General features: G+C 52.7%; 1 protein-coding gene across 11 annotated transcripts in view; it reads left to right on the top strand.

Moving 5' to 3' along the window:
• ARHGAP22 (Rho GTPase activating protein 22) overlaps positions 1–25,005 on the top strand; it is a 175,594-nt gene that overhangs the window by 138,748 nt on the left and 11,841 nt on the right. For 7 of the 11 annotated variants that reach the window (XM_058696965.1, XM_058696966.1, XM_058696967.1 and 4 more), the window contains 2 exons: positions 6,793–6,969; positions 24,511–24,718. In XM_058696965.1, coding sequence (XP_058552948.1) covers positions 6,793–6,969; positions 24,511–24,718 — 385 coding nt within the window. Of the gene's footprint in view, positions 1–6,792; positions 6,970–19,781; positions 20,635–24,510; positions 24,719–25,005 lie in introns of those variants that run through there. The other 4 variants (XM_058696968.1, XM_058696973.1, XM_058696975.1 and 1 more) reach the window with 3 other exon arrangements.

The following is a 25,005-nucleotide window of genomic DNA, read 5'->3' as shown; positions in this document are numbered from 1 at the left end:
GAGGAAAGACCTCAAGGAGGTGAGGGAGTGTCTGGGAGAACAGCTTCTCGGGCAATAGCAAGGGCAGGAGCAAAGACCTTCAGGCAAGGATGTGCCTGGTGGTTGGAGGAATGGCCTAGAACAAAGAGGAGAGCAGCCATGAAATCAGGAGTAGCAGGAGGGCTGGGGGCCTGGGGCGGGATGGGGGATAGGGGTGAGTGGCCTGGAAGATCATTGTAAGGACTCTGCTGAGAGGGGCGGTTTTTGCTTTGAGCAGAGGTGTGTGAGCTGGTTTCGGTCTTACTGGGCCACTGTGGCCGCCATATTGAGAACAGATTGTAGGGGCAAGCGAGGGCCTAGGGAGCACGCCAGTAATCTGGATGACAGAGGATGGTGGCTGGGACCAGGTGGAACAGTGAAAGGCGGTCAGAGTTTGAAGATCTTTTGAAGGAGGAATCAGCGGAACTTACTGATAGGAATGGATGTGACAGAGAGAGCAGACCTGAAGATGCATTTGGTTGCCACTTGAGTAGCTAGAAGAGGGAGTCGCCCTCATCGGAGAAGGGGAGGGTGGGGCAGATCCAGAGGTGGATTTCATACCTGCTAAGTGCGTGCTGCCTGGAGACGTCCCGGTGGAGCTGTGGGGCAGGCAGTGGAGAGTGGGTCTGGAGGGCAGGGGACAGTGAACTTGGAAGTCGTCAGCATAGGGATGGCATGGTCATCACATAGAGTCTTGAGACTAGATGAGCCCACCAGAGGAAGCCGGGTCAGTGTGGCGACAAGGCAGGGGGAAAGGCCAGGTGACCCCAAGTTTCTGCCTGGGGCACCTGAATGCCCAGCACTGAGATGGGAACACAAGAGGAGGCTGGTGTGATAGATGAGGTCCTGATGATTTTCAGAGAAGCCATGCTGTGCCCATGGGACATCACATGATTGTAGAATTGTAAAAGACATTTAGACTCATAGGAAGTATGTATCTGGTTGTTATATATCTGATTCTTAACTGGGGGCAGTTTTGCCCCCCAAGGGACATTTGGCAATATATGGAGACTTTCTTGGTGGTCAGCCTGGGAGACAGGGACAGGCTGCTACAGGCATCTAGTGGGTGGAGGCCAGGAATGATGCTAAACATCCTGCTGTGCACAAGACAGCTCGTCACCACCCCCAGGAAGAATTATCTGGCCCCAAACATCAGTAGTGCTGAGGTGGGAAAATTCTGCTTTCTATTGTATTAATTGAATGTGATAATAAAAGTGAACCTTTAGGGGCGCCTGGGTGGCTCAGTCGGTTCAGCGTCCGACTTTGGCTCCGGTCATGATCTTGCGGTTTGTGAGTTCAAGCCCTCCATCAGGCTCTGTGCTGTCAGGGCAGAGCCCTCTTTGGATCCTGTATCCCCTCGCCTCTCCCCTGCTCATGCTCTCTCTCCCAAACATAACTAATGAACTTTTTTTTTTTCAAGTGAACATTTAAAGAGCTTGTTAGGTGCCAGGTGCTAAGCCAGGGGAGTATCTCAATGTCCTTCTCCCGAAAGGGTAGCTACCTTCATTTTCTTCACCCTACAGGTGTGGGACTCTGACGCTTGGCAAAGTTAAGTCACGGTGCTCCCCCTGGTGGAGCTGAGGGTTGACCCCAGGTTGGGCTCTAAGCACCATTCTAGAAGGCCTCAGAGGCCTGTGACATGTGTCAGGATGGGATGGAAACACAATGGCCACACAGCCTGGTTTAAAAAAAGGAAAGGGGAAAACCAAAAACAGTAACAAGAGACCCTCAGCCTTCATGATGCGTTTCTTCCTGAAATAATTGGCTGTTAGGACTTTTTTTTTTTTTTTTTAACTAAAGCTAATACGACTCTTTTCCTAAGTAGCAGAGGAAAAAGTAAGCATAAACGATTGAATGCCGTAGAAAATGCCAGAGTTTGCTTTAATGGCCTGTTTTACCTTCCTTGCACTCCCCTCGGCTGCCAGAGAGGAGGTTTTATATTATAAATAGAGAATGCGTGTATCGTCGAACCAACCTTGGTTTGAATCCTGGCCTCTCCACTTGTTTGTTTGTGAGCTAAATGTTTAACTTCTCAGAGCATCCATTTATTCATCTGTAAAATGGGGTCAGTAACACTCCTTCCTACGGTATTTATGAGGACTAGGTGTGGCCATGTGTGTTAAGCTTCTTGCACAGTGTTTTACACGTAGCGGGTCGTTAAAAGTGGTAGCGGGACTTCGTTTCTGGATACAGTGGAACAACAGGGACCGGTTTGCTCTCTCACCTAAAACAACTCCCTCCCCACAAAAAAAAGGACAAGTAATCTGAAACAGTTTTGAAGATACTGAACACTGGCAGGGAAGGACTGTGACCCCCCAAAAGACGGGAAACAGATGAGGTAAGGTCTACACGTGCCCCAGCTGGAGAAAGTTCCAGGCTGTGCCGCAGAAAGGGGAACCCCAGGTGGAACCCCTTGTACTCCATGCATTAAGGAGACAGAGCTTAGGGATGGAGAGACCAAAGCATCTAGAGTTTTCGGATGGGATACCCAGGAGGAAAGAGCTGCTCAGAGAGAAAACTCCTTGAGAACGCATCACCGTGTACAGTGAGGACATGACCTGAACCCGAGGAGGGGACCACCAGGAAGGATTCTAGGCAACAGCATCCCCTCTAACACAGGGCGGGGAATAGTTCCTGTTACATCTACCATCCTGGAAAACCTCATGACTCATGGGGCATTGCATAGGAAACACGGAAGGGTTTTCCCTTAGCAGTGGGGAAGAATTGGCTCATCCTGAGTGTTCTGGACCCACCTAAGAAACCTTAGAAGCAAAATCTATGAGGATCAAACTCGTTCCAAGTAACCTAACTTCATTCCAGAGGGGACTCAAGTGTTTTTAGAGGAATACAGAAATGTTCAGCACCCAATGATTTAGGAATCACAATGTCTGGCACCGAATAAAAAATATCAGGCATGCAAAGAATCAAGAAAGCAGGACCCACAATGAGGAGACAAATCAATCCACTGACACCAGCCTAGAAATGACAGTATTAAAATTAGCAGACGGAGACGGTAAAACAGTTTTTATACCTGTATTCCAGTAGGTTCAGAAAGTTAAGTAGAGACGTGAAAGATATCTTTGAAAAGACCCCAAAACAAACTTCTAGAGCTCAAACCTATAATGCATGAGATACAAAATATACCAGATATGGGACACCTGGGTGGCTCTGTCTGTCAGTTAAGTGGCCGACTCTTGATTTCGGCTCAGGTCTTGATCTCAAGGTTGTGAGTTCAAGCCCTGTGTTGGGCTCCACGCTAGGTGTGAGGCCTACTTAAAAAGAATGAAGTTCAATCCATACCTTGCACCAAATTCAGAAATTAACTCATAGACCTAAATGTAAGTCCTAAAACCACGAAACTTCTAGGGGAGAACTTTTATGACCTTGGGTTAAGCAAAGATTTCTTAGAGAAGCACACTTAGTAAAAGAAAAACATTGGTAAATTGGGCTTCACTAAAATTAAAAACTTCTTTTCTAAATACACTCTTAAGAGAATGAAAAGAAAAGGCACAGACCGGGAGAAATACTTGCAGAGCATATATCTGATACAAGATTTGTATCCAGAATATGTAAAGAACTCTCAAAACTCAATAAGGAAAAAATGCACAAATGTATGGCCAACTCATCTTTGACAAAGCAAGAAAGAATATCCACTGGAAAAAAGTCTCTTTAGCAAATGGTGCTGGGAGAACTGGACAGCCACATGCAGAAGAATGAAACTAGACCACTTTCTTACACCGTTCACAAAAATAAACTCAAAATGGATGAAGGACCTGAATGTGAGACAGGAAACCATCAAAACCCTAAAGGAGAAAGCAGGAAAAAACCTCTCTGACCTCAGCCGCAGCAATTTCTTACTTGACACATCTCCAAAGGCAAGGGAATTAAAAGCAAAAATGAACTATTGGGACCTCATCAAGGTAAAAAGCTTCTGCACTGCAAAGGAAACAATCAACAAAACTGAAAGGCATCTGACAGATTGGGAAAAGATATTTGCAAATGACATATCAGACAAAGGGCTAGTATCCAAAATCTATAAAGAACTCACCAGGCTCCACACCTGAAAAACAAATAATCCAGTGAAGGAATGGGCAGAAAACATGAATAGACACTTTTCTAAAGAAGGCATCCAGATGGCCAACAGACATGAAAAGATGCTCAACGTCGCTCCTCATCAGGGAAATACAAATCAAAACCACACTGAGATACCACCGCATGCCAGTGAGAGTGGCTAAAATTAAATGAGGAGACTACAGATGCTGGAGAGGATGTGGAGAAACAGGAATCCTCTTGCACTGTTGGTGGGAATGCAAACTGGTGCAGCTGCTCTGGAAAACAGTGTGGAGGTTCCTCAAAAAATTAAAAATAGACCTACCCTATGACCCACCAATACCACTGCTGGGAATTTACCCAAGGGATACAGGAGTGCTGATGCATAGGGGCACTTGTACCCCAATGTTTATAGCAGCGCTTTCAACAATAGGCAAATTATGGAAAGAGCCTAAATGTCCATCAACTGACGAATGGATAAAGAAGATGTGGTTTATATACGTAATGGAATACTACTTGGCAATGAAAAAGAATGAAATATGGCCTTTTGTAGCAACGTGGCTGGAACTGGAGAGTGTTATGCTAAGTGAAATAAGTCCTACAGAGAAAGACAGATACCATATGTTTTCACTCTTATGTGGATCCTGAGAAACTTAACAGAAGACCATGGGGGAGAGGAAGGGGGGGTACTTACAGAGAGGGAAGGAGGCAAACCATAAGAGACTCTTAAATACAGAGAACAAACTGAGGATTGATGGGGAGTGGGGGAGAGGGGAAAGTGGGTGATGGGCAGTGAGGAGGGCACCTGTTGGGATGAGCACTGGTGTTGTGTGGAAACCAATTTGACAACAAGTTATATTAAATAAATAAAGAAAAATAAAAAATAACAAAAACCAGAGTATTTAGGATAAGCAAGTAACTATAACAAATTCTTAGAGTCCTAAATCTCCTTCTTCTGAGCCATCTTGAGACACTGGTTCAGAGAAGCTTATGTAGCAAAGCTTCCTGGAGGCCTCAGGCTTCCCCCTGCTCCGACTCTCCCCGCCTCTGTGGCAGTGCTCACACCCCACGAACGACCATGGCAGCCACCGAGCCATGGGTGCAGACTTTGCTTCCCGCAGGTGCACACACACTTGTCTGGCTTCGGGCTCTGCCGCCTCTGCCCCATGACTCCCTTCCCCTCCACCTCCACCTCCACCGCCCTGCTTCCCAGCGGCTGCACGGGCTCCCAAGGAGCAGGGCTTGTGTGTGTGGTGAGGGCTCCAGAAGCCATCCTGGGGTCCCGGCACGCTTGTCTCCTTGCTCATCACCCTTCTAAGCCTTGGGCCTCACAGGCCTGTCCAGACTACTGGCCCTGCTCAGGTGCCCCCTCAGTGAGGACATACCCCACCCTGTGCTCCAGCTCTCAGAGTACTCTTCTCCATTTCCTGGCCCTTGGTGGCCTTGCTGGGACCACTGTCAGACTGATCCTACCAGGCTGCCTTCTCTGTGAGGGGTGACAAGAGCATAGGGGTGGGTCAGAGCCCAGAGCAGGGGACTTTGAATCCCAGCCTCTGCCACGTAGTAGCCGTGTGAGTTCAAGCAAGTTCCTTAATCACTCTGTGCCTCAGTTTCCTTGACTGAGGAAACTGCGGAAAGTAACGGCACCTCCTGCCACACAGTCTTTGTGAAGATTAAAGAATCCCAGGAGGACGGTTTTGTCCACTTAAGTGTCTGCAGCTTCTAGAAGAGTCCTGGGCAGGTACCACGCACTCAGGAAGCACTTGCTCCTGTCTCCATCCCAGGGCTGCAGGCTCTAGCAAGGGGGTGTCTTGGGTCTCACGGTTCTCCCTAATTGCCACCCCACGCCCTCGAGAACCCAGGACCCTGGGACTCACACCCCAGCTCCAGACAGTCCTGCTCAGGGTCGGTGGCTCTGGGACCAGAGGCTAGTACTTGGGTGAGTTACATATTGCAGGATGTTGGGGATGAATGAAGAAAAGATCATTCTTGAAAAGCCTTTAGATGAAGTTCAGTATAAATGGTTTTTGTGTACACCCTAAAGATGAGTTCATTTATACATGAAAACGTGAGAACCGCTGGAGCTACATTAGGGAGAATTTAATGACATCTGTCTGAACTTTCCCATCCTTCTGTGTTTAGATGCAATGTCTAGCTGCGAGTGGGGACGGGTGGGGAATTCTAGAGCGTTTTGCTCCATCCTGGTTTGACAGCAGGCCTCCGTAATGTTACTGCTTGTGGAGAATCAGGCCTCCTTTCCAGGCTTGGGAAGGAGGCCTGTAATGTCAGAGCGGACGTTAAAAGCATAGTGATGTTGTACTTTGCGCGGAAGAGGCGTAAAGCTGATGCAGAACAAAATACATAGGCTACTCTGGGTTCTGAACTTCTCCCAGCTGGCCTCTGATGTGAATGCTCTTTCCTTAATAGTGCCCGGGGATGCTTCTAATGATTTCTGTTTTGATGTGGAAATGTAACTAGGTGGAAACCTACAAGGGCCCCAAAGATACACGTGTGGGGTGTGAAAGGAGTGGCAGCGGGTGGGAGGGGGCTGCCAAAACGGAACCAGAAGCTTGACCGTTGCCGACAGGTTTGGGAGAGGCGGCCTGCTCACAGGGCAGGGAAGAACAGGCTAACTGGCGTTGGGGTGGACAGTGCTGTGGGAGCGTGTGCCCCGGTGTCCGCACAGGGGTCCTTGCAGTAAGCCTGTGTCTCCCTGTCTTGCAGGTGGTACCGGGGAGCGGGAGAAGGTGCCGGCCAACCCCGAGGCGCTCCTGCTCATGGCCAGCTCCCAACGTGACATGGAGGACTGGGTGCAGGCCATCCGCCGGGTCATCTGGGCCCCACTTGGCGGAGGTACTGCCCGTAGATCGCATGCTCACCCTCTAGAACCCTTGCCTTCAGGTAATCATGCCCCTCCGCCCTGCACTGAGCCCGCAAGACCTCTCTCACTCGGGACCCACTGGCTGTGTCCCTAGCTGCTTACAGCAGGCAAGCCATGCTGTCCTCTTCTGCTGCCGGCCCCCGACAGTCACACCTCCACTTTACTGGACAGGCAGCAGCAGGGGAATTGGGGCCACCTTTCTTTTTTTTTCTTTTTTAAAATTTTTTTTTAACGTTTATTTATTTTTGAGACAGAGACAGAGCATGAACGGGGGAGGGGCAGAGAGAGAGGGAGACACAGAATCTGAAACAGGCTCCAGGCTCTGAGCTGTCAGCCCAGAGCCTGACGCGGGGCTCGAACTCACGGACCGTGAGATCATGACCTGAGCCGAAGTCGGACGCTCAACCGACTGAGCCACCCAGGCGCCCCATGGGGCCACCTTTCAAAACATGCCCTCCTCCAGCTAGAATCCTGTGGCGTGTGCATACTGCCTCCCTGCGTCCAGAGCCCTGCTGCACAGCAGGTGTTTTTGAGGTGGTCTGCACTGGGTCCCGCATCCTTCCCTCTGCTGTGCCTTCCTACAGCCACACAGGGCCCCTGCGCGGCCCACACAACCAGCTCCTTGTTTCTGAGCTGAGAGCAGTGGTTGCCATTTACGCACCTTTATTGAAAACACTTATCGGATGCCTGAAATGTACCTGGTCATATTCCGGACACTCGGAAGTTCAGTGATAAAACAAAATAGAGGATTCCTCCGCCCTCCTCTCCCGTCCATTGTCCAGTGGGAGACGGATAATAGGCAAGTCAAGGTGTCACATGATTTTGAGTAGAGAGAAACACAATAAAGTAAATTTAAGTAGGATGATAGAGGGGATGCTGTGTTAGATGCTGTAGCCTAGCCAGCTCAATGAAGTGGCCAGGAGAGCCAGGGGAGTGCTGGGCGAAGAGCATTCAGGCAGAGGGGCAAGCAAGTGCAAAGGCCCTGAGGTGGGAGTGAAAGATTTGGACACAGAGAATCTCAGGAAGGCCAGCGGGTCTGAGGGAGTGAGGACAGGAGAGTAGAGGACATGAGGCAGGAGAGGTCCCTGAGGCCTTGGGGACATGGTGGGGATCTCAGATTTTGTTCTCAATCGATGGGGCACCAAGGAGGGCTCTGAGCAGGAGACAGACACGACCTGACCCAGATTTGTAAAGGGCCCTTTGGCTGCCATGTGAGGGGTGGAGCAGAGAGAGACAGGAGTGGACACGGCAGGCTGAGACAGCCATCACGGGGGTGACGGGGACACAGGCTGGCGTGGGGGTGGAGAAGACAGTGAAGAGGGCTCATCTGCAGCTGTGTTCTGAAGGTAGGGCTGCCAGGGTCTGCGGACAGACACATGGTGCAAGAGAAAGGAAGGGTGGCCCCCGGCTGTGTGGTCGGTGCCCCTCTGCAGTCATCATGAAAAGAGCTTTTAGAAGGGGTCACCATACTGGCTGGGCTGCGGCCACCAACTCCCTGCTGAATGTGGAGACCATGTGACCATGAGAGCCATGGTCATCCTACCTCCCCCGCACAGTGTCTGAGTGCTGCACATTCTGGGCAGGGGTGGAAGCTCACCTTTCAGGGCTTGGAGCCCGTCTCCAGACCCAGTGTGCTCTGTAGGCTGAGCCCCTCCCTTCCCCACTCACCTCGCCAGCTCTCTTCTGCTATTCCTGGCTGTGGCCTGCCTGGCCATCTCTCCTAGAAACACTGATCCTCACATAGAAGAGTCGATATCACTTGGAAAGTCAGTTTTTTTCCTGTGCTTCATAAATGCCCTCACACTGTTAGTCATGGCCTCCCTGCCTCCTGAGGCTCGTGGCAACTTTGACCCAAGACCCAGGCACACTCAGGGATTTCTGCGGCCTTCACAGACCTCCTTGGGTGCAAAGTGGTTGGAATTGAACCCATGGAACAAAATAGAGCCCAGAATCAGACTCTCATGCAGCTGGACTTTGACTTACGACAGATGGCACCTCCGAACACCAGGGAAAGGAGAACATCATTGTGATCTTGGGTAGAGAAAGCTTCTTTTTGCAGGAGTTATAAAAATCATTAATCTTTTAGGAAAAGATCGATAAATTATGCTCTACACAAGGAAGAGCATCTGTTCGTTGAAAGGTAGATTAAGAAAATGAAAAGACAAGCATCTAGGGTGGGAGAAGGTGTTTGCACCACATACAGCCATCAAATGACTTGCTCCTCAAACCCCTACAAACCCAGAAGGCAACGACAGACAAGCCAGTAGAAACTCCGGCAAGAGACTCGAACAGGCACTTCACCAAGAAAGAAATCCTTGTGACCAGTGAACACAGGCTGCGGCGTTCAGCCTCGTTAGTCATCAGGCAGGTGCATGTTAAACCACGACATGCCACTTGTAGTCACCCACCAGAAAGACTGAATGAAAAAGGCGGGCAGTTCTCGGAGATGACAAGGACAGAGCTACGGGCACTTGTGGGTATTGCCGGGATCTGCAAAAGTTGCTATGCACCCCGAGGCCCCGCAGTGCCACCGCTAGGCATGTCCCAGATAGAAATATGTGTGCAGATATGCTGGGGACTTGGACACGTCACACGTTCACAGCAGCCTTACCCATGATGGCCTGACCCTAACCAGGGGTTTAGGAACGATCCAGGGGCTCAATAAGTATGATTCATTCTTGCAGCAGGAAACTCTATAGCAGTGGAAAAGAATTACCCACAACTCCACCTAACAACGTGCATGAATCCTAAACACCTACCATGGGACTAAGGAGGCTCGGTAACATGTTATAGGTATAATTCCATTTGTATAAAGTTGAAAAACAGGGCAGAAAGAAAACTGTACTATTTGTAGTTGGGTAATTGAGCAGCAGAAATAAAGAAAGGCAAAGAAACAAATGCCATAAAAGTCTGGATAGAAGTCTCACACAGGTGTTCATTTTACAGCAATGTGGTAATCTGCAGGTATATGCTTTAAGTACGTTTCTGGATGTACGGATACTTCACTATATTAAAAAAACAAAAAACAGAAGCTCAAGGCTGAAGTGTCTATGTAATTTGGCCAAGACAACCCAGCTACTCAGGGAGCAAAGCTGAGAAAAAAGGTGGATGTCCTAACCCCAGAGGCCATGCTTTGACTCAGACCATGCAGGGTGCTGGCACACCCATCTACTCTATTCATGGTGCCAGCTTCTGGCCACACATCTACCTCTCTCTCTCTCCCCTTCCCTCCCTCCCTCCCTCCTTCTCTGTGCTTGCTCAGAACTGGGACCCTTTGCAGAACCCAACATAGAACCCAGATCTGTCCCTCCCTCAGGTCCCCCAGCATTTACCAAATTTCTCAGACTGTGCTGCAGAACTTGTAAGATTTCAAATAGGAACCGTCATCAAAGGCGCTTATCTCCCTTCCACCAGAAGCATAGAGGAAACGCAGCAATCGCAGGGGTTAGCGATGGCAGACATGTCTGGGCAAGCCATGGGCACTCACAGGTGGGCTCAGTCAGCCTCTGCAGCAGGTTCCTGGCAAAGCTGTTATTAGCCTGGGTTCCCCTGGAAAGGAGGCTTAGAGGATCAGTCCTTCTTTCACTGTTAATAACGGAGTCCGTGAGCCCTTTCAAGCATGTTTGTTCTGGCAGAGAGCAGGCCACCTCTGACAGACAGGAATGGGCAGTGTGCCTGCTGCAGTCAGAGGCAGCCCTGGCCATCCCCATGGAGAAGACTGGAGGCAGCAGACCCACGGGGTCAGTGGAGCCCGTTACTGGCGATGGCCTGCCCAGAGGTGGCAGTGCCTCTTATCTGGGCATTCATTCATTCATTCATTCAGCCAGTCATTCATTCACTTGCGAAAGTATTCTAGGAGCCAGGGATACAGCAGTGAACAGGACAGACAAGGTCTCTACCCTCATGAAATGCACATTCTAGGAGAGAACAGGTAACAAGCCGATTGCAGGGCTCTGTGGAGAAAGGTGAGGGGGGAAGGGCAAGTAAGGGCTTTGGAGGTTGGAGTTGCCTGACATTTGAGTAAAGGAGCTGAAGGGTGACCTACACATATACCTGGGCAGAGAGGTTTGGAGGCAGGGGTAGTGGGGTCCATGTTGGAAGAGCAGCGAAGAAGCCAGTCTGCCTGGAGCAGAGTCTGCGAAGAGGGAGAGAGCAGGAAGTGGCTCAGAGAGGTAATGGGGTTTAAGTCAGTGGGGCCTTGTTGTCACGGTGATGACTCTGGCTTTCCCTGAGTGACGTGGTGCCCTTGCTGGGTTTTGAACAGAGAATGGCAGAGCCTGACAGGGTTCCAACGGGATCCCTCTGGCCACCTGTTGAGAATAGATCCCAGAAGGCAAGGCCAGAAACAGGGAGACCAGCTAGGAGCTCATTATCCACTAATGCAACTGAGAGACGATGGCAGCTTGGCCCGGGTGGTACTGGTGATGAGAAGTAATTGAATTCTTGATATATTTTAGGGTAAAGCCAGTGTAAGTATTTCCCTGCTGGAATGGAAGAAAGGTATAAGAGAATGAGAGAAGTCAAGGGTAATTCCAGGATGTTTTGATCTAAGCAACTGGAAGGATGGATTAGCCATTAACAGATGAAAAAGACCAAAGGAAGTGCAGTGTTTGGAATGAAGCGTGAGAGTTCCCATTGGGCTTAGTCTGAGATACCTGGTAGAGGCTCGAGTTTGTTATTATTATTTTTTTAACGTTTATTTATTTTTGAGAGACAGAGGATGAACAGAGTAGGGGCAGAGAGAGAGGGAAACACGGAATCTGAAGCAGGCTCTTGGCTCTGAGCTGTCAGTACGGAGCCCAATGCAGGGCCTGAACTCACGAACCACAAGATCACGACCTGAGCCAAAGTCAGCCACTTAACCGACTGAGCCACCCAGGCACCGTTAGAGGCTCAACTTTAAGTGTCCAATAGGCAGTTTAACATTTAAGTCTAGAGAACTGGAGAGAGGACTGGGCTGGAGGGGGAATTTGGAGGCTGTTGACATATAGATGGGGTTTGAAGCCGTGAGGCTGGGGTGAGGCACCATAGAGCCAAGTGTAGAGACAGCAGAGGACCAGGGCTGAGCCCTGAGCTGCTCCCAGGTGAGAAGTCAGGGGCAGAGGAGGAGCCAGCAGAGGGGGCTCAGGAGGGTTGGTGAGGGGGAGGAGCCAGGAGTGAGTTGGGGATCCCGAGGCAACTGAAGGGAATGTCTAGGGAGGAAGGGGCAGTGACAACATGCACTGTGGACAGATCAACCAGAAGAGATCGAGCATGGTTCATTGCTGACTTGGGCAAGCGTGGTTCTGGTGGAGTGCTGGGGATAGAGCTTGATAATAGCGGGCATGAGAAAGGGTAAAACGAGGGGAAATGGAGTGTGAGAATAACCGACTGTTTCAAGAAGTTGACTATAAAGGGAAAGAGAAATGGGACAGTGGCTGGAGGGGAGGTCAGGTAAAGAGAGGGCTGTTGGGTTTTTTGGTTTTGTTTTAAGTTGGGAGACAAAACAGCAATGTAAAAGACTGATGGTACTGGAGAGGGAGAGAAGAATGGCTGGAGCACTGATCTCTCTTGTGGAGATAGATGCAAAGATCCTCAACAAAATACTTACAAATTGAATCCAGCAGTATATGAAAGGATTATACAAATGAGATGAGATTTATGACCAAATGAGATTTATCCCAGGAATGCAAGGGTAGTTTAACACCTGAAAATCAACAGTTGTAATACAAGAATGGAATTAAAGACAAAACCCACATGATTGGGACGCCTGGGTGGCTCAGTCAGTTAAGCATCTGACTCCATCTCAGCTCAGGTCTTGATCTCAGGGTTGTGAATTCAAGCTCCCCCCCCCCACCCCCACTGGGCTCCCTGCTGAGTACATGAACCCTACTTAAAACACCACATGATCATCTCAGTAGACTCAGAGAAAGCATTTAATAAAGTCTGGCACCCTTTCCTGATGAAAATAAACGGCCTAGGGATGGGGGTAGAAAGAAACTTACTGAACTTGATAAAGAGTATGTATCTACAAGAGACCCAAAGGTAACATCATACTTGTGGAGGAAGACTGGATACTTATCCTCTGAGATCAGAAACAAGGCACAGATTCTCACTCTCCTCACTGAAATTCAGCACTGTACTGGAGGTTCTGGCCAGAGCAATTAGGCAAGAAAATGACATACATCCAGATTGGAAAGGAAGAAAGGAGTTAAAGTATCTCTTATTTGCAGATAATAGGATCTCATATACAGAAAACCTTAAGAAATCCACTAGAAAACAATTAGAAGTCATAAAACATTCGGCAAGACTGCAGGATATAAGGTCAGTATACACTAATCAGCTGTATTTCTGTTCAGTAGCAATGAGCACACCAACAATGAAATTAAGAAAACTTCATTTACAATAGCATCCCAAAGAAGAGAATACTTAGGAATAAATGTAACAAAAGAAGTATAAAACTTACTACTCTGAAAGTGACAAAATGTTGTCAAAAGAAACTAAAAAAGACCTAAATAAATGGAAGGACATCCCATTTCATGGATCAGAAGACTTGACATTGTGAAGAGGGCAATGCTCTCCTGTAGGTCTCTGGACTTCTGTGGCCAGCTCTGGGAACATGGGCCCTGGAGCCCCATCGGGCAGCAACTCCTACCCAGCTCACCATGAGAGGAAAGAAGAGGGAACCACTGAGTACCCAGGGTTACCTGGCATCTGGCAGGTGCTTGCACGGATGAATCCTTGCCTAGTTATCTGGAAAGAGCCTGCAAGCCCTCAAAGGTGGGTCTGATAGGACAGTGCTTGGCAAAGCCAGTTGCACTGATGGGTGAGAGGAGGCAGAGTGAGCACAGATTCCAGCATCAGGTTGTGTGGTCTGAGTGTGATCTGGCTCTGCCCTTTGCTGGCTGTGTGACCCTGGGTAGGCCTGTTACCCTCTCTGTGTCTTTGTCTTTGCAAAACGGAAGAAGAATGCCTTCATTGCAGGACTTTCATGAGAATTAAGAGAGAAGACGGACGCAAAGTGCTCAGCGCTCTCTCAGTATTACGAGGTAGCCCTGGAACATTCAGCAAACACAGCACACCTGCTGTGCGCAGGCAGGGGAGGTGGCGGGAAAAGAGGTCCGGGGGAGCTTCCATCCTACTCCACAAGACGGCCACTAACCAGGAAAGCAAGTCACGAGGCACAGAGCAGTGGTTCTCAAATGTTAGCTAGCATCTGAGGCACCCCGAGGAAGGCCTGTGGAAATGGACTGCTGGCTCCACCCATGGGGATTCCAGCTCGCTTGGGCGATGCCCTCGAATTTGTATTTCTTTTTTTATTTTTTTATTTTTTTTTTAAATTTTTTTTTTCAACGTTTTTTATTTTATTTATTTTTTTAATTTATTTTTGGGACAGAGAGAGACAGAGCATGAACGGGGGAGGGGCAGAGAGAGAGGGAGACACAGAATTGGAAACAGGCTCCAGGCTCCGAGCCATCAGCCCAGAGCCTGACGCGGGGCTCGAACTCACGGACCGCGAGATCGTGACCTGGCTGAAGTCGGACGCTTAACCGACTGCGCCACCCAGGCGCCCCTCGAATTTGTATTTCTGACAAGTTCCCGGATGCTGCTGGTGCTGCTGGTCCGGGGCCCATATTCTGTGAACCTCTGTGTTTTGGAAGGGTGGTGAGTGCTGTTGAAAGAAAAACAAACCCGAGCAGTTTTAAATACAGTGATGAGGACAGGACATTCAAACAGTCTGGGAGGTGAGAAAGCCAGCCAGGATGTCTGGTGGAAGCTGGCCAGCCAGAGGCAACAGCCTGGGCATCAGCAGAGCACGTCTGATGTGGTCCTGACGCAGCGTGGAGGGTGGGTAGGCCGGAGGGGTGAGGGACAGGGCAGATGGGAAGGAGCCTCCCGCACCCCTGTGAGGACTTTGACTCTCACTCCTTTTTTTGTTTGTTTGTTTTAATTTTTAAAAATACTTATTTCTGAGAGAGAGAGAGAGAGACAGAGCATGAGCAGGGGAAGAGCAGAGAAAGGGGAAGACAAAGAATTTGAAGCAGGCTCCAGGCTCTGAGCTGCCAGCACAGGGCCCGATGCGGGGCTGGAACTCATGAACTGCAAGATCATGACCTGAGCTGAAGTCAGACGCTTAACCCGACTGAGCCACCCAGGTGCCCTGGCTCTCACTCCTAAATGAAAGGGGGAGGGCGCATTGGAGGGCTTTGAGCTGAGGCGTGATGGCATCTGACATATAGTTGAAAAGGGCCACTCTGACTGCTGGCCTGAGAGGGACAAGTCGAAGCCAAGGACAGGTATACACGGACTAATCCAGGCAGGAGACATGGGCGCTTTCACTATGATGGGTGACAGTGAAAGTAATCAGGTTCTGAATCTGTTTGGAAAATAGGACGGACAAGCACTGGGTGGGGGTGTGCAAGAGCAGGGACAGTGCAGGTGACTCATGGGCTGTGGGTGAGAGGTCTTGGGGACAGAGCTGTCATTAACCAAGAGCGCAGTTCAGGTTTGGGAGGCCGCGGCCCGACCACAGTTCCATTTGGACACTTCTCAGTTTGAGACGTCTGTTTGTCATGAAGCCAGGGCAGGTGCTGCGTTGGATGCAGGAGTCGGGATTAGCACTCAGTAACTAGTAGCATGGTAACTATGACACTCACAGGCCGCCAGGCACTGCCTAGCACAGCCCAGAAGCTCTCTGCCCCAACCTTATAGGCAGCAGCACGGAACGACAGCCCTGGAGCAAGGAACCCAGCTTGGGAATGGTGTCCCTGCCCACAGTAACTGCCCTGCACTGGGGAGGGGTGTGAGGGACCAGCAGCAGGCCCGCAGTGGCCATCAGAGCCTTGTTGCCCCAGCCTGGTTGTATGTGGCTCTCACAGGCCGCTGGAGACTTTCCTCTGACCCCCTGGAGCCAATTCTCCTGCTCTTTGGTTCCTCAGAGATCAGGTGGTAGAAGGAAAAAGAGGGGACAAATGCAGCTTCCAGAAGCCACAGGGCAGGACACTTGACATGGAGAAAATCCCAGCCTTGGGGCAAGTTGGAGGGACACAAAGCAACCTTTTTAGTCCAGCTGGAAGTGGTCACTGTTTGCTAGAATGACCTCTCCAAATAGAAGCCCCTCGAGGCACAATCCGGTTCAGAATGAAAGGTCACTGGCCCCAGCCCAGGCTAGCAGTGGTGGAGCCCGAGATACTAGTGGACCACTTCTCCCCCGTGCTGCTTGCCCAGCTCTTCTAGGAGATTGAAGAAGAGAGTCTTATTTCCGGTTTCCCTGAATGTTGACCCACCAGGCCCAGAGTCCCTAGCTGGGCCTTTCTTGGCAGCCCTTCCAAAAGGGGAGAGAAAGGACTGTGGCTAATCTGTGCTGGGCTTCAGGTCCTTAAGCCAGCAGATGGGCTGCTTGAGCATGAATCTGGTACCTTCAGCCTATCCTCGTATGCTCTGTGGGTCCACAAGCCAGGTGGAGGAGATGCCTCAGCAGGCCCGGGACCCTTTCCATGCCCCAGGCTCACAGAGGGCAGATCTGGCCTCTTCTGGGCTTAGGGGTTGGTTCACAGCATCCTTGGGCCTCCTTCCCCTGTAGTGCTTCTGGAGTCTGTGAGCTTGTAGGAGAAATAGTTCCCAGCCACAGACCCCTCTGACAGGATGGCAGGGAGCCCGGGGCCGTTTACGGGGAGAACAGAGAGGGAGGGCAGATAACTTGCCTTGGGAGAGCCCGGCACGCCAGCAGTGGTGATTTACTGGGGTGAATTCAGGACGCTAACCGTTCAGCTGCCTCTTACCCACCTTGCCAGAAGTCCTCCTTCCTTCCCAGCGGCTGTGAGGGGAAATGCCCCATCAACGTGGCCTGCCTGGCTTCTGTTTGTGCTAAGGAGAGCTCAGATCACAGACAGGGCCAGGAGAGAGTTTGTCATGGTTACTGTTAAGATGAGGCCAGTGGAGGGTTAGTGCCAGTGACACTGAGCGGTGCCCCGGTAACCCCAGCCACAGGGGAGAAGTTGGGCAGAGGTAGCCACTCACCAGGGCAGCTAACATTTATTCAGCATGTTCCTGTGTCAGGCTCTGCAATAGCCCTAGGAAACTGGTCGTGAAAACCTTTACAGGTGGGGACACTGGGCAACAGGGAGACTCAAATGCTTTGTCCAGGTCACAGAGAAGTCGGCAGGAAGCTGGGTTCTTTTTATTTATTTATTTGTTTGTTTATTTATTTAAGTGTCATTTATTTTTGTGAGAGGGAGAGAGACAGAGAGCATGAGCAGGGGAGGGGTAGAGAGAGAGGGAGACACAGAATCCGAAGCAGACTCCAGGCTCTGAGCTGTCAGCACAGAGCCTGATACAGGGCTCGAACTCTCGAACCGTGAGATCATGACTTGAGCCCAAGTCGGATGCTTAACCGACTGAGCCACCCAGGTACCCCAGGAAGCTGGGTTCTAACCCAGGTCTGCTAGAGCTCAGAGCACCCCCTGCTGGATGCCTGCTCTGGAGAGTAGGATGCCAGGGGGCCTCCAGGTGATCCTATGGCCAGGTTCCCTGCCTCTCGTGGCTTCCAGGTGGCCTTGGTCGTTCTCCACATCAGTCTGAGGAGAGACAGAAGGGTCTCATGCTTGCTGAGTGCTACTCTTGCTAGGGGTTAGTTGTATCAAAATTACATTATAGAGGGAGGCAGAGAGGCCTAGAGAGGTTTAGCAATTTGCCTTACAGCACACAGCAGAGCTGGGGGCAGGGGCAGCTGTCCCCAGGGTGAGACCATCAGTGATTTTGTCTCCCTCTCTCTCTTTCTCTCCCTGGGTAAGCATCAGAGCACCATAGCCTCTGGATCTGAGTTGTCTTGATGGGAGGGACGGAGATCATGGGGAGGCAACCAGACTGAGGAAAGAGTCCCCGAGGTCTTGGACCCGGGGCCTGTTCGACACACAGCTCAGAACTGAGGGCCACCCCCGCTGAAGAGGTCATCTGTGTCCAGGTACTTGTTTGAGAGGACAGAGCCTCAGCTTCCTGGCCTTGCCCCAAGAGGACAATTTTTTTTTAATGTTTATTTTTGCGAGAGAGAGACAGAGTGCGCAAGTGGGGAAGGGGCAGGGAGAGGGGGGGACAGAGGATCTGATGCAGGCTCTGCGCTGACAGCCTTGGCACTGCCACCTGTGAGCCAAACACCAGGGCTTGAATTTACGAACCACGAGATCATGACCTGACCCCAAAGTTGGACACTCAACCAACTGAGCCACCCAGGCACCCACCCCCCAACGGGACAATTTTAAGACTCTCTCTGAACATCCAACCCTAATAGGCTCCACAGCTAAAAATGACCCCCCGACATGGGGTGTGTTATCCTGGCTGGGGCATAACCTGGTGCCCATCTGAGTCCAGAGCCTTCTAAATGGCAGGCACTTGCAGACTTCCAGCCGTCTGGGGAATCTGTGTGGGAGTGGAAGGGATTCCCTAGAGACTGGCAGGTCTAACCGCACAGGTAGGGGAACCAAAGCTCAGGAAGAGAAAGCAAGACGGCATCAGAGCCCACATGGCCACTGGGAGGGTCTGCCTACCCCCAGGGTAGGTGACTCTAACTGAGCCCTTGGGTCCTTCCCTTGAAGGTGGACAGTGCTGCTCAGACCCAGATGGTCCCTGGGTAGTGGGAGCCCTAGGCTTTTTTGACAGGTTTAGGGCGGGGCATTCCTTGGCTTGTGGCCCTCACCGGCATCATGAAATGCCCTTCCTCCCTTCCTGTGTACTTGAACTTTGGGAAGGGAGAGCCCTGAGCCCCTCCCCAGAACCCAGGGCTAAGGAGGATGTGAGCCCCCACCCCCATACTAGTATCTAGGCCGGGAAGAGGGAGCCTATGTGGCCTGTAGCACAGAATTTAAGGAGGGCAGCAAAAGCCTCAGTGATCAGGATGAACGTGTTATTGTGATATTTGTAATGGAAATTAATGCAAAAGTCCATTACATTAGTTTCTTATTGCTGCTCTAACAAATTGCCACAAACTTAGTGGCTCAAAGCAACACAAACTTATCGTGTCATAATCGTGGAGGTCAGAAGTCAGAACTGAGTCTTAGCTAAAATCAAGGTGTTGGAAGGGCCTGTTCCTTCTGAGGGCTCTTGGGAGACCCTGTTCCTCGCCTGTCCACCTCCTAGAACGCTGTTCACATTTGTTGGTTGTGGCCTCATCACTCCGGTCTCTGCTTCCCTCCTTACCATCATTACCTCTTCTGTAGTCAGCCTTCCCTCTGCCTCCCTTTTAGAAAACCTACCTGGATAATCCAGCACAATCTCTCCATCCTTAATTTAATCATGTCTGCAAATTCCCTTTTATTAGGTGAGGTAACACAGTCACAGGTTCCAGGGGTTAGGATGTGGACATTTGGGGAGGGGGGAATCATTATTTCTCCTACCACGTCTACAGTAAATCTCAAAATTTCAAATGAAGACAGGATCCGGGGGATTAGGGCGAGACGCTCACAGGATCTGTGCCAAAAGTAGGGTTGCAGCCTGTCATTACTTAAAGTTTTGATAATTTGTTCATCATGGATTTTTTTTTTTTTTACATTAACTTGTATTTGTTAAAACACTGCAGTGAAATGTTTACCTTGCTTATTGAAGTTTTTGATACCTTAAGTTTTGCGCAGGTGGGCAGTGCCTCATTTGCCTCATCCTGGTCCCCCCTTGCTTCGGAGAGCACTGGCTGTGCACTGCACACTCAGCTTTCAGATGAGCCCCCCACCCCTTCCAGCCCCAGGGCTCCCCTAAGCTCCTCCCTTACAGAATTTGGCCCACAGAACCCCGTGGGTCTCTATTCCTCCTGCCTGGTGCTGCCACCCGCCCCCCCCCCCCCCTTTGCTTTGCACCTGCCCCCGCTGGTATATATACCAGGCGGAGTATAAACAATCCAGTCTTCAGACTTTGGAAGTATGGGCTGGTGGGCCCATTTCACTGGGACAGAATCCCGCCCTGGAAAGAATGTATCTTTAAGATACGTATCTTTAACTTGTCTTAACGTAATTTAAGTCTGGATGGGAGGTCTGGCACTTACTAGCTGTGTGACCTTAGGAAAATTCTATAAACTCTCTAGACTTTAGCTGCCGCGTCTGTAAAATGGGGACATCAATACTCACCTCTCTGGGCTGCACAAGACACCTTACTTAAAGGTCGAAGCACCAGCTCTGAAGCCAGGAGCCCAGTGTTAGATCCGAGCTCGGCGCTCCCTCCCCACCCCCCCCCCCACCCCCAAGCTGGGTGACCCAGACAGTTACCTGGCCTTCCTGGGTCTCCACTGCCCCACCTGGAACACATGCCTCCCAGCCTGCGGGGAATGGGAGCTCCTAAAGCGAGTCCTCGTCCCCCCTGTTGGAAGGGACCGTCATTGGGAGCTGCTGGCATTCATTCCTCCGGAGCCTAGGAGCCTAGTATCGCGGAGCGTTCGGGAAAAGGGGGTGAGACGTGTGAACCCGGAGCTCTTCCCAGGGGCCGGCTTCAGGCGTGGCATTTCAGGAACTCGCAAGTGCCGGGCCCTCCCTCCCTCCAGGGTCCGGGCCCGGGGCGGGCGGCGGGCAAGACGCTACCTGCGCGCGTGCCGGGCATTCCTGCCCCGCCGCGCCGCCGCACCGGGCGCGCCATGGGCCTGATGCCGGCCTCGCGGGCCTTCTCCCGGTGCTGCGCCTGCCCGCGGCCGCCCTGCCGCCTGCCCGCCTGCTGCGCGCCTGCGGCCCCAGGTAGCGCGGGACCGGGTGCGGGGAAGCGGCGCCGCGGGCGAGGAGGGCGCCGCGCATGCGTCTCGGGGGCCGCGGCGGGGAGCGCGCGTGGGTCAGGGTGCCCGCGGCGGGGCGCGGGGCTGGGGGAGCGGGGCGCGTGCGTGTTCGCGGCGAGAGGCCCCTCCTATCTTGCGCCCGGGGTGGGGAGGTGGCGGCCTGGAGCCGAGCGGGGATTCTCCAAGGGTCATCCCCACCCCCGCCACTACTGAGGGGACGGAGCCTGACGGGAACCCCGGGCTACCGACTCCGAACCCAGTGCTCGCCTCCACGTTTGCCTCCCTGGGCCTCGGGAAAGCCACTGCGCGGCCTGGCTGCCGCCGGGAGGATAGGGATCCTCTGCCCTGGGGCTGGCTCACCCTGGGCCGGACCCCGGCAAGATGATGTATGCCTCTTGCTGCCATTCTCTTTCTTGCGCTGATGTCAGCTTCTTGGTTGGTGAGGCCTGGCTAGAGCCCAGCCTATTGGTTTCAGCCTCCAGGGCAGCTCTGAAGCTGTTGAGGCCCCAGAGCAGGGCCATGCACATGGGCTCATACAGCCATGAAAGGGTGGGTTGACAGACCTTGGAGGGGAGCTGAGAGCAGGAAGGGACTTCCCCAAGTCTGAACCTCTGGAGAGAATTTAAGAACGTTTTTTCCTTGTCTCTCTTCCCCGACTGTGGCCTAGTCCTCCACTCCTGGTCCCGCCACCCCCAACTAGAGAGAACCCTAGAGGAGCCAAAGCCAGCCTGAGGTCTCCTCTTGGGAATCAGCTCCAGAGAGGGAAAACCAGGCCCTTTCCTGCAGAGTCCTTTGAGCTGACAGAGCCCAGGGCCCTAGGCCGGCCCTCCTGGGTCAAGAGAAGGCCACATTCACCAAGCACCTGCTTCGGTGTGCCTGCTGTGGGAAGCTCTCCCATGGCTTCTCACAGCCCCACGAAGTGGCAGGGAGACTGAGGACTGTGCCCAAGGTCATCCAGGACAGGGATCTGAGCCAACTGACTGCCCGGTCTGTGGCCTGTGACTTCCTGCTTCTTCAGGGGATTCTGGGGAGAGGGGAATGAGGGCTAGGGTTTGCCAGGGGGAGCTGGCAGGGAAGGAGGCTCGGCCCAGCTCTGAGCCTTCCGACAGGTTCATGGAGAGGAGAGGCAGCCACTGCCAGTTTCCTCTCTGGTGGCAAAGCCAGTACTTTGTGAAGAGCGTGGGCTGGGGCCTCGAGGAACCCGCACACTGGCTGGGTTTCCAGGGATCTGACAAACCTACTGGAGCTGGTTCTTGGCAAGGCTTCCCCTCCGAGATGTGCCAGGAGGGCTGAGGGAGTTCAGTGTGGCTGTTCTGAGCCCTGCCAGGTTCTTCCAGAGAGACCCTGGCAAGGGGAGTGGTGGGCAAGGAGAGTGAGGGAGGCCAGGCCCTGTAGCCGGAGTGCAGGTTGCTTCCAGCAGTACAGCAGGAGGAAGGAAACCCTAGAGGGCTTGCCTGGAGTGAGCTTTCCCGCAGCACTCCACGAAACTTCTTTCCTCAGAGGGTGGTGAGGGGGCAGCTTGCTCCTAAAGCTGGCCCAGAGTCTCATGCAAAGGTCCGCACAGCCCTGCTGGGAATGTGGGGTCAGTCCCAGGCCTGGTGGTGCCTCACAGCCCCCTGCCTCGGGCAGGGCCCTCAGGGCAGCCCCTTAAAAACTGTACGATGATCCCATTTTATAGATGGAGAAACTGAGGCCCAGGAGAGGTGGCCACCTCTCTGCTCAATAGCTTAGCTGGGATGTATACCCAGACCCGTGCACATTGAGGCTCCGAATCTTTTTATGGCCTACAGTCTTGACCACCACTTGCTGCCCGTGTCTCCACTCCCACCCGTAGCCCAGTCCTGTCACCAAGCTCAGCGACTTACAGGGCCTCTGAGGCACTATCACCGTTTCCCAAAGTCCCTGAGCAACATATGAGGTCAGTGCTCACCACAGCACCTGGTCCTTGCTTCTTCAGCTATGTTCCCTCATGTCCACCCTGCAAGCCCTGTGGTCCACATCAGACCCCCACCCAGCAGGCTGTCTCCTGCTCATGCCTACACCCCGGTTTCAATGTCACCTCCTCCCCCAGATCGCCTCTATCTGGAAGCGCCAGGGGCCCCGTGGCCTTTCCTGGCTCTCCCAGCCCTGTTTAGGGTGGGGTGAGTGGGGAGGAAGGCCTCACGGGGAGGCCTTGGGTGTGTTGAGATTGGGAGGGGGCCGTCAGAGTTGAGGGTGCTGCACGAACAGTGGAGCAGGCTCCAAAGCGGCTGCCCTGTGTCTGGCGCATGTCTGCACCCCAGAGGGAGGTGGGGGCAGAGCCTGGCCTGCCTGCCAAATTGCCTTTTATCCTGGGGGAGGGGGGTGGGAGGGGGGCAGCAACGGGTGTTCAGCTGGTAGGGTTTACACGTTTACAGCTCTCGGGCTGCACTAAGGCTGTCCTCCACCTAGAACAGGGTGAGGTGCAAGTGCGACAGTGACAGAAGGGTAGATGGGCAGAGGGACAGACAGACGGATGGCATTTGGCCCCCGGATGGGAGATGGGAGAGCAGGAAGGGCTAGAGCCCAGAGGAGGCTGAATGGGATTACCCCAGCTTTGTGGATCTCTGGAGGACGTTTTAGAATTCTGCTCCGTGTCTCTCTTCCCTGACTGTGGCCTTCGGTCCCCTGTGAGCCCAGCGAGGGGCGCCGAGTGCGTGAACTCTGGATCCTTCACTCAGTGCTCCTTGACCTCTGCCCCCAGTCCAGCGCCAGCTCGGGGCTGCAGAGGGGCAGGTGTCTTCACGCATCTGTGGTAGAGTGCAGGGAGAGAAGGAGCGAGAGCTCTGTGGTTATGCTGAGGGGCTGGGACAGCTCCCACAGGAGGGCACGTCTGAGCTGTTCCCCAGCGCTAATGGGAAATTTGCACAGACTGAAGAGGAAAGAGACCTCTGGGTAGAGGTCTGCTCATGGGCCAGGCAGCAGCAAGCAGGCGGATTTAGGACGCTCAAGTAGCGGGTGAGGCTGACAGGAAAGGAGGCAGGCACTGAGGGTGCAGTGCCAACTCACCCCCTCCCCTTTCGGGGACCCTCTGCTCGTGGGCAGTTCCCCCTGCGTGTCCTCTGCCCCGCTCGTTTGAGTTTCCAGAAGTGGAGTGGCTGGGTCGTCTGGTAGTTCTGTTGTACATTAAAAAAAATTTTTTTTAACGTTTATTTATTATTGAGAGACAGAGGGAGACAGAGCATGAGCAGGGGAGGGGCAAGGGTGGGGGTGAGGGGACACAGAATCCGAAGCAGGCTCCAGGCCCTGAGCTGTCAGCACAGAGCCCGACCCAGGGCTCGAACCTGTGAACCGCGAGATCATGACCTGAGCCGAAGTCGGATGCTTAACCGACTGAGCCACCCAGGCGCCCCGTGTTGTACGTTTTTTAAGGCACCCCCCTAACTTGTTTTCCACAGCGACTGCGCCGGTTTACATTCCCACCAACAGTGCACAAGCCTTCCAGTTTCCCGACATCCTCGCCGACACTGGGCTGTTCTCTGGGGTTTTTTTTTTGATAGTAGCCATCCTAACGGGTATGAGGTGGTATCCCACTGGGGTTTGACTTGCATTTCCCTAACGACCAGTGATGCCGAATCATGATGATGTTTTCCTGTGAGTACGTTCCCTGTCTTGTTGCGTGAGCTCTGCCTCATCTATTCTTGCTCTCTGGGTTCTGCCCAGGGTCTGAGGAAGCCTTTATAGGTTCCTCAAGCTTCCGGGCGCCTCAGGAGCGCTTTGGGCCCTGACAGCACCCCTCCTCCTCCGTCATCCCAAGCACCCTTCCCCCCCCACTCACTGAGCTGGATAGCTGAGGGTGTGACCAGTTCCTCTCTGTGCCCAGGAATTTTTGGGCAGCGCCTGGAGGACACGGTCCACCACGAGCGGAAGTATGGCCCCCGCCTGGCCCCGCTGCTGGTGGAGCAGTGCGTGGACTTCATCCGGGAGCGTGGGCTCACTGAGGAGGGGCTCTTCCGCATGCCGGGCCAGGCCAACCTGGTGAGGGACCTCCAGGATTCCTTCGACTGTGGGGAGAAGCCACTGTTTGACAGGTGAGCCGAGGGAGAACAGTACAGGCGGATCACCTGCCCGTTCCCGCTGCAGGGGCTCCGCCCAGGACGCGGGCTCCAGTGGGCAGAGGCCCGCTGGCACCCACAGAGCCTGGCAGCAGGATGCTGGGTGGCATGGCTCCCCCCATGTGCTCAGTGAGTGCCCCCCGCTACCCCCATGGGCTGACCATTGGGCACAGAGTCTCTGCAGAGGCCCCCTGGGCCTCCTTTCAGGGATGGGACCCTGGCCCACCCCCAGGCCCCTTCAGTGACGGGATGGCACAGCAGCC

This window comes from Neofelis nebulosa, chromosome 13, assembly GCF_028018385.1.
Source record: "Neofelis nebulosa isolate mNeoNeb1 chromosome 13, mNeoNeb1.pri, whole genome shotgun sequence".
Taxonomy (NCBI): Eukaryota; Metazoa; Chordata; class Mammalia; order Carnivora; family Felidae; genus Neofelis; species Neofelis nebulosa.
This window is presented reverse-complemented; position numbering and strand designations above follow the sequence as displayed.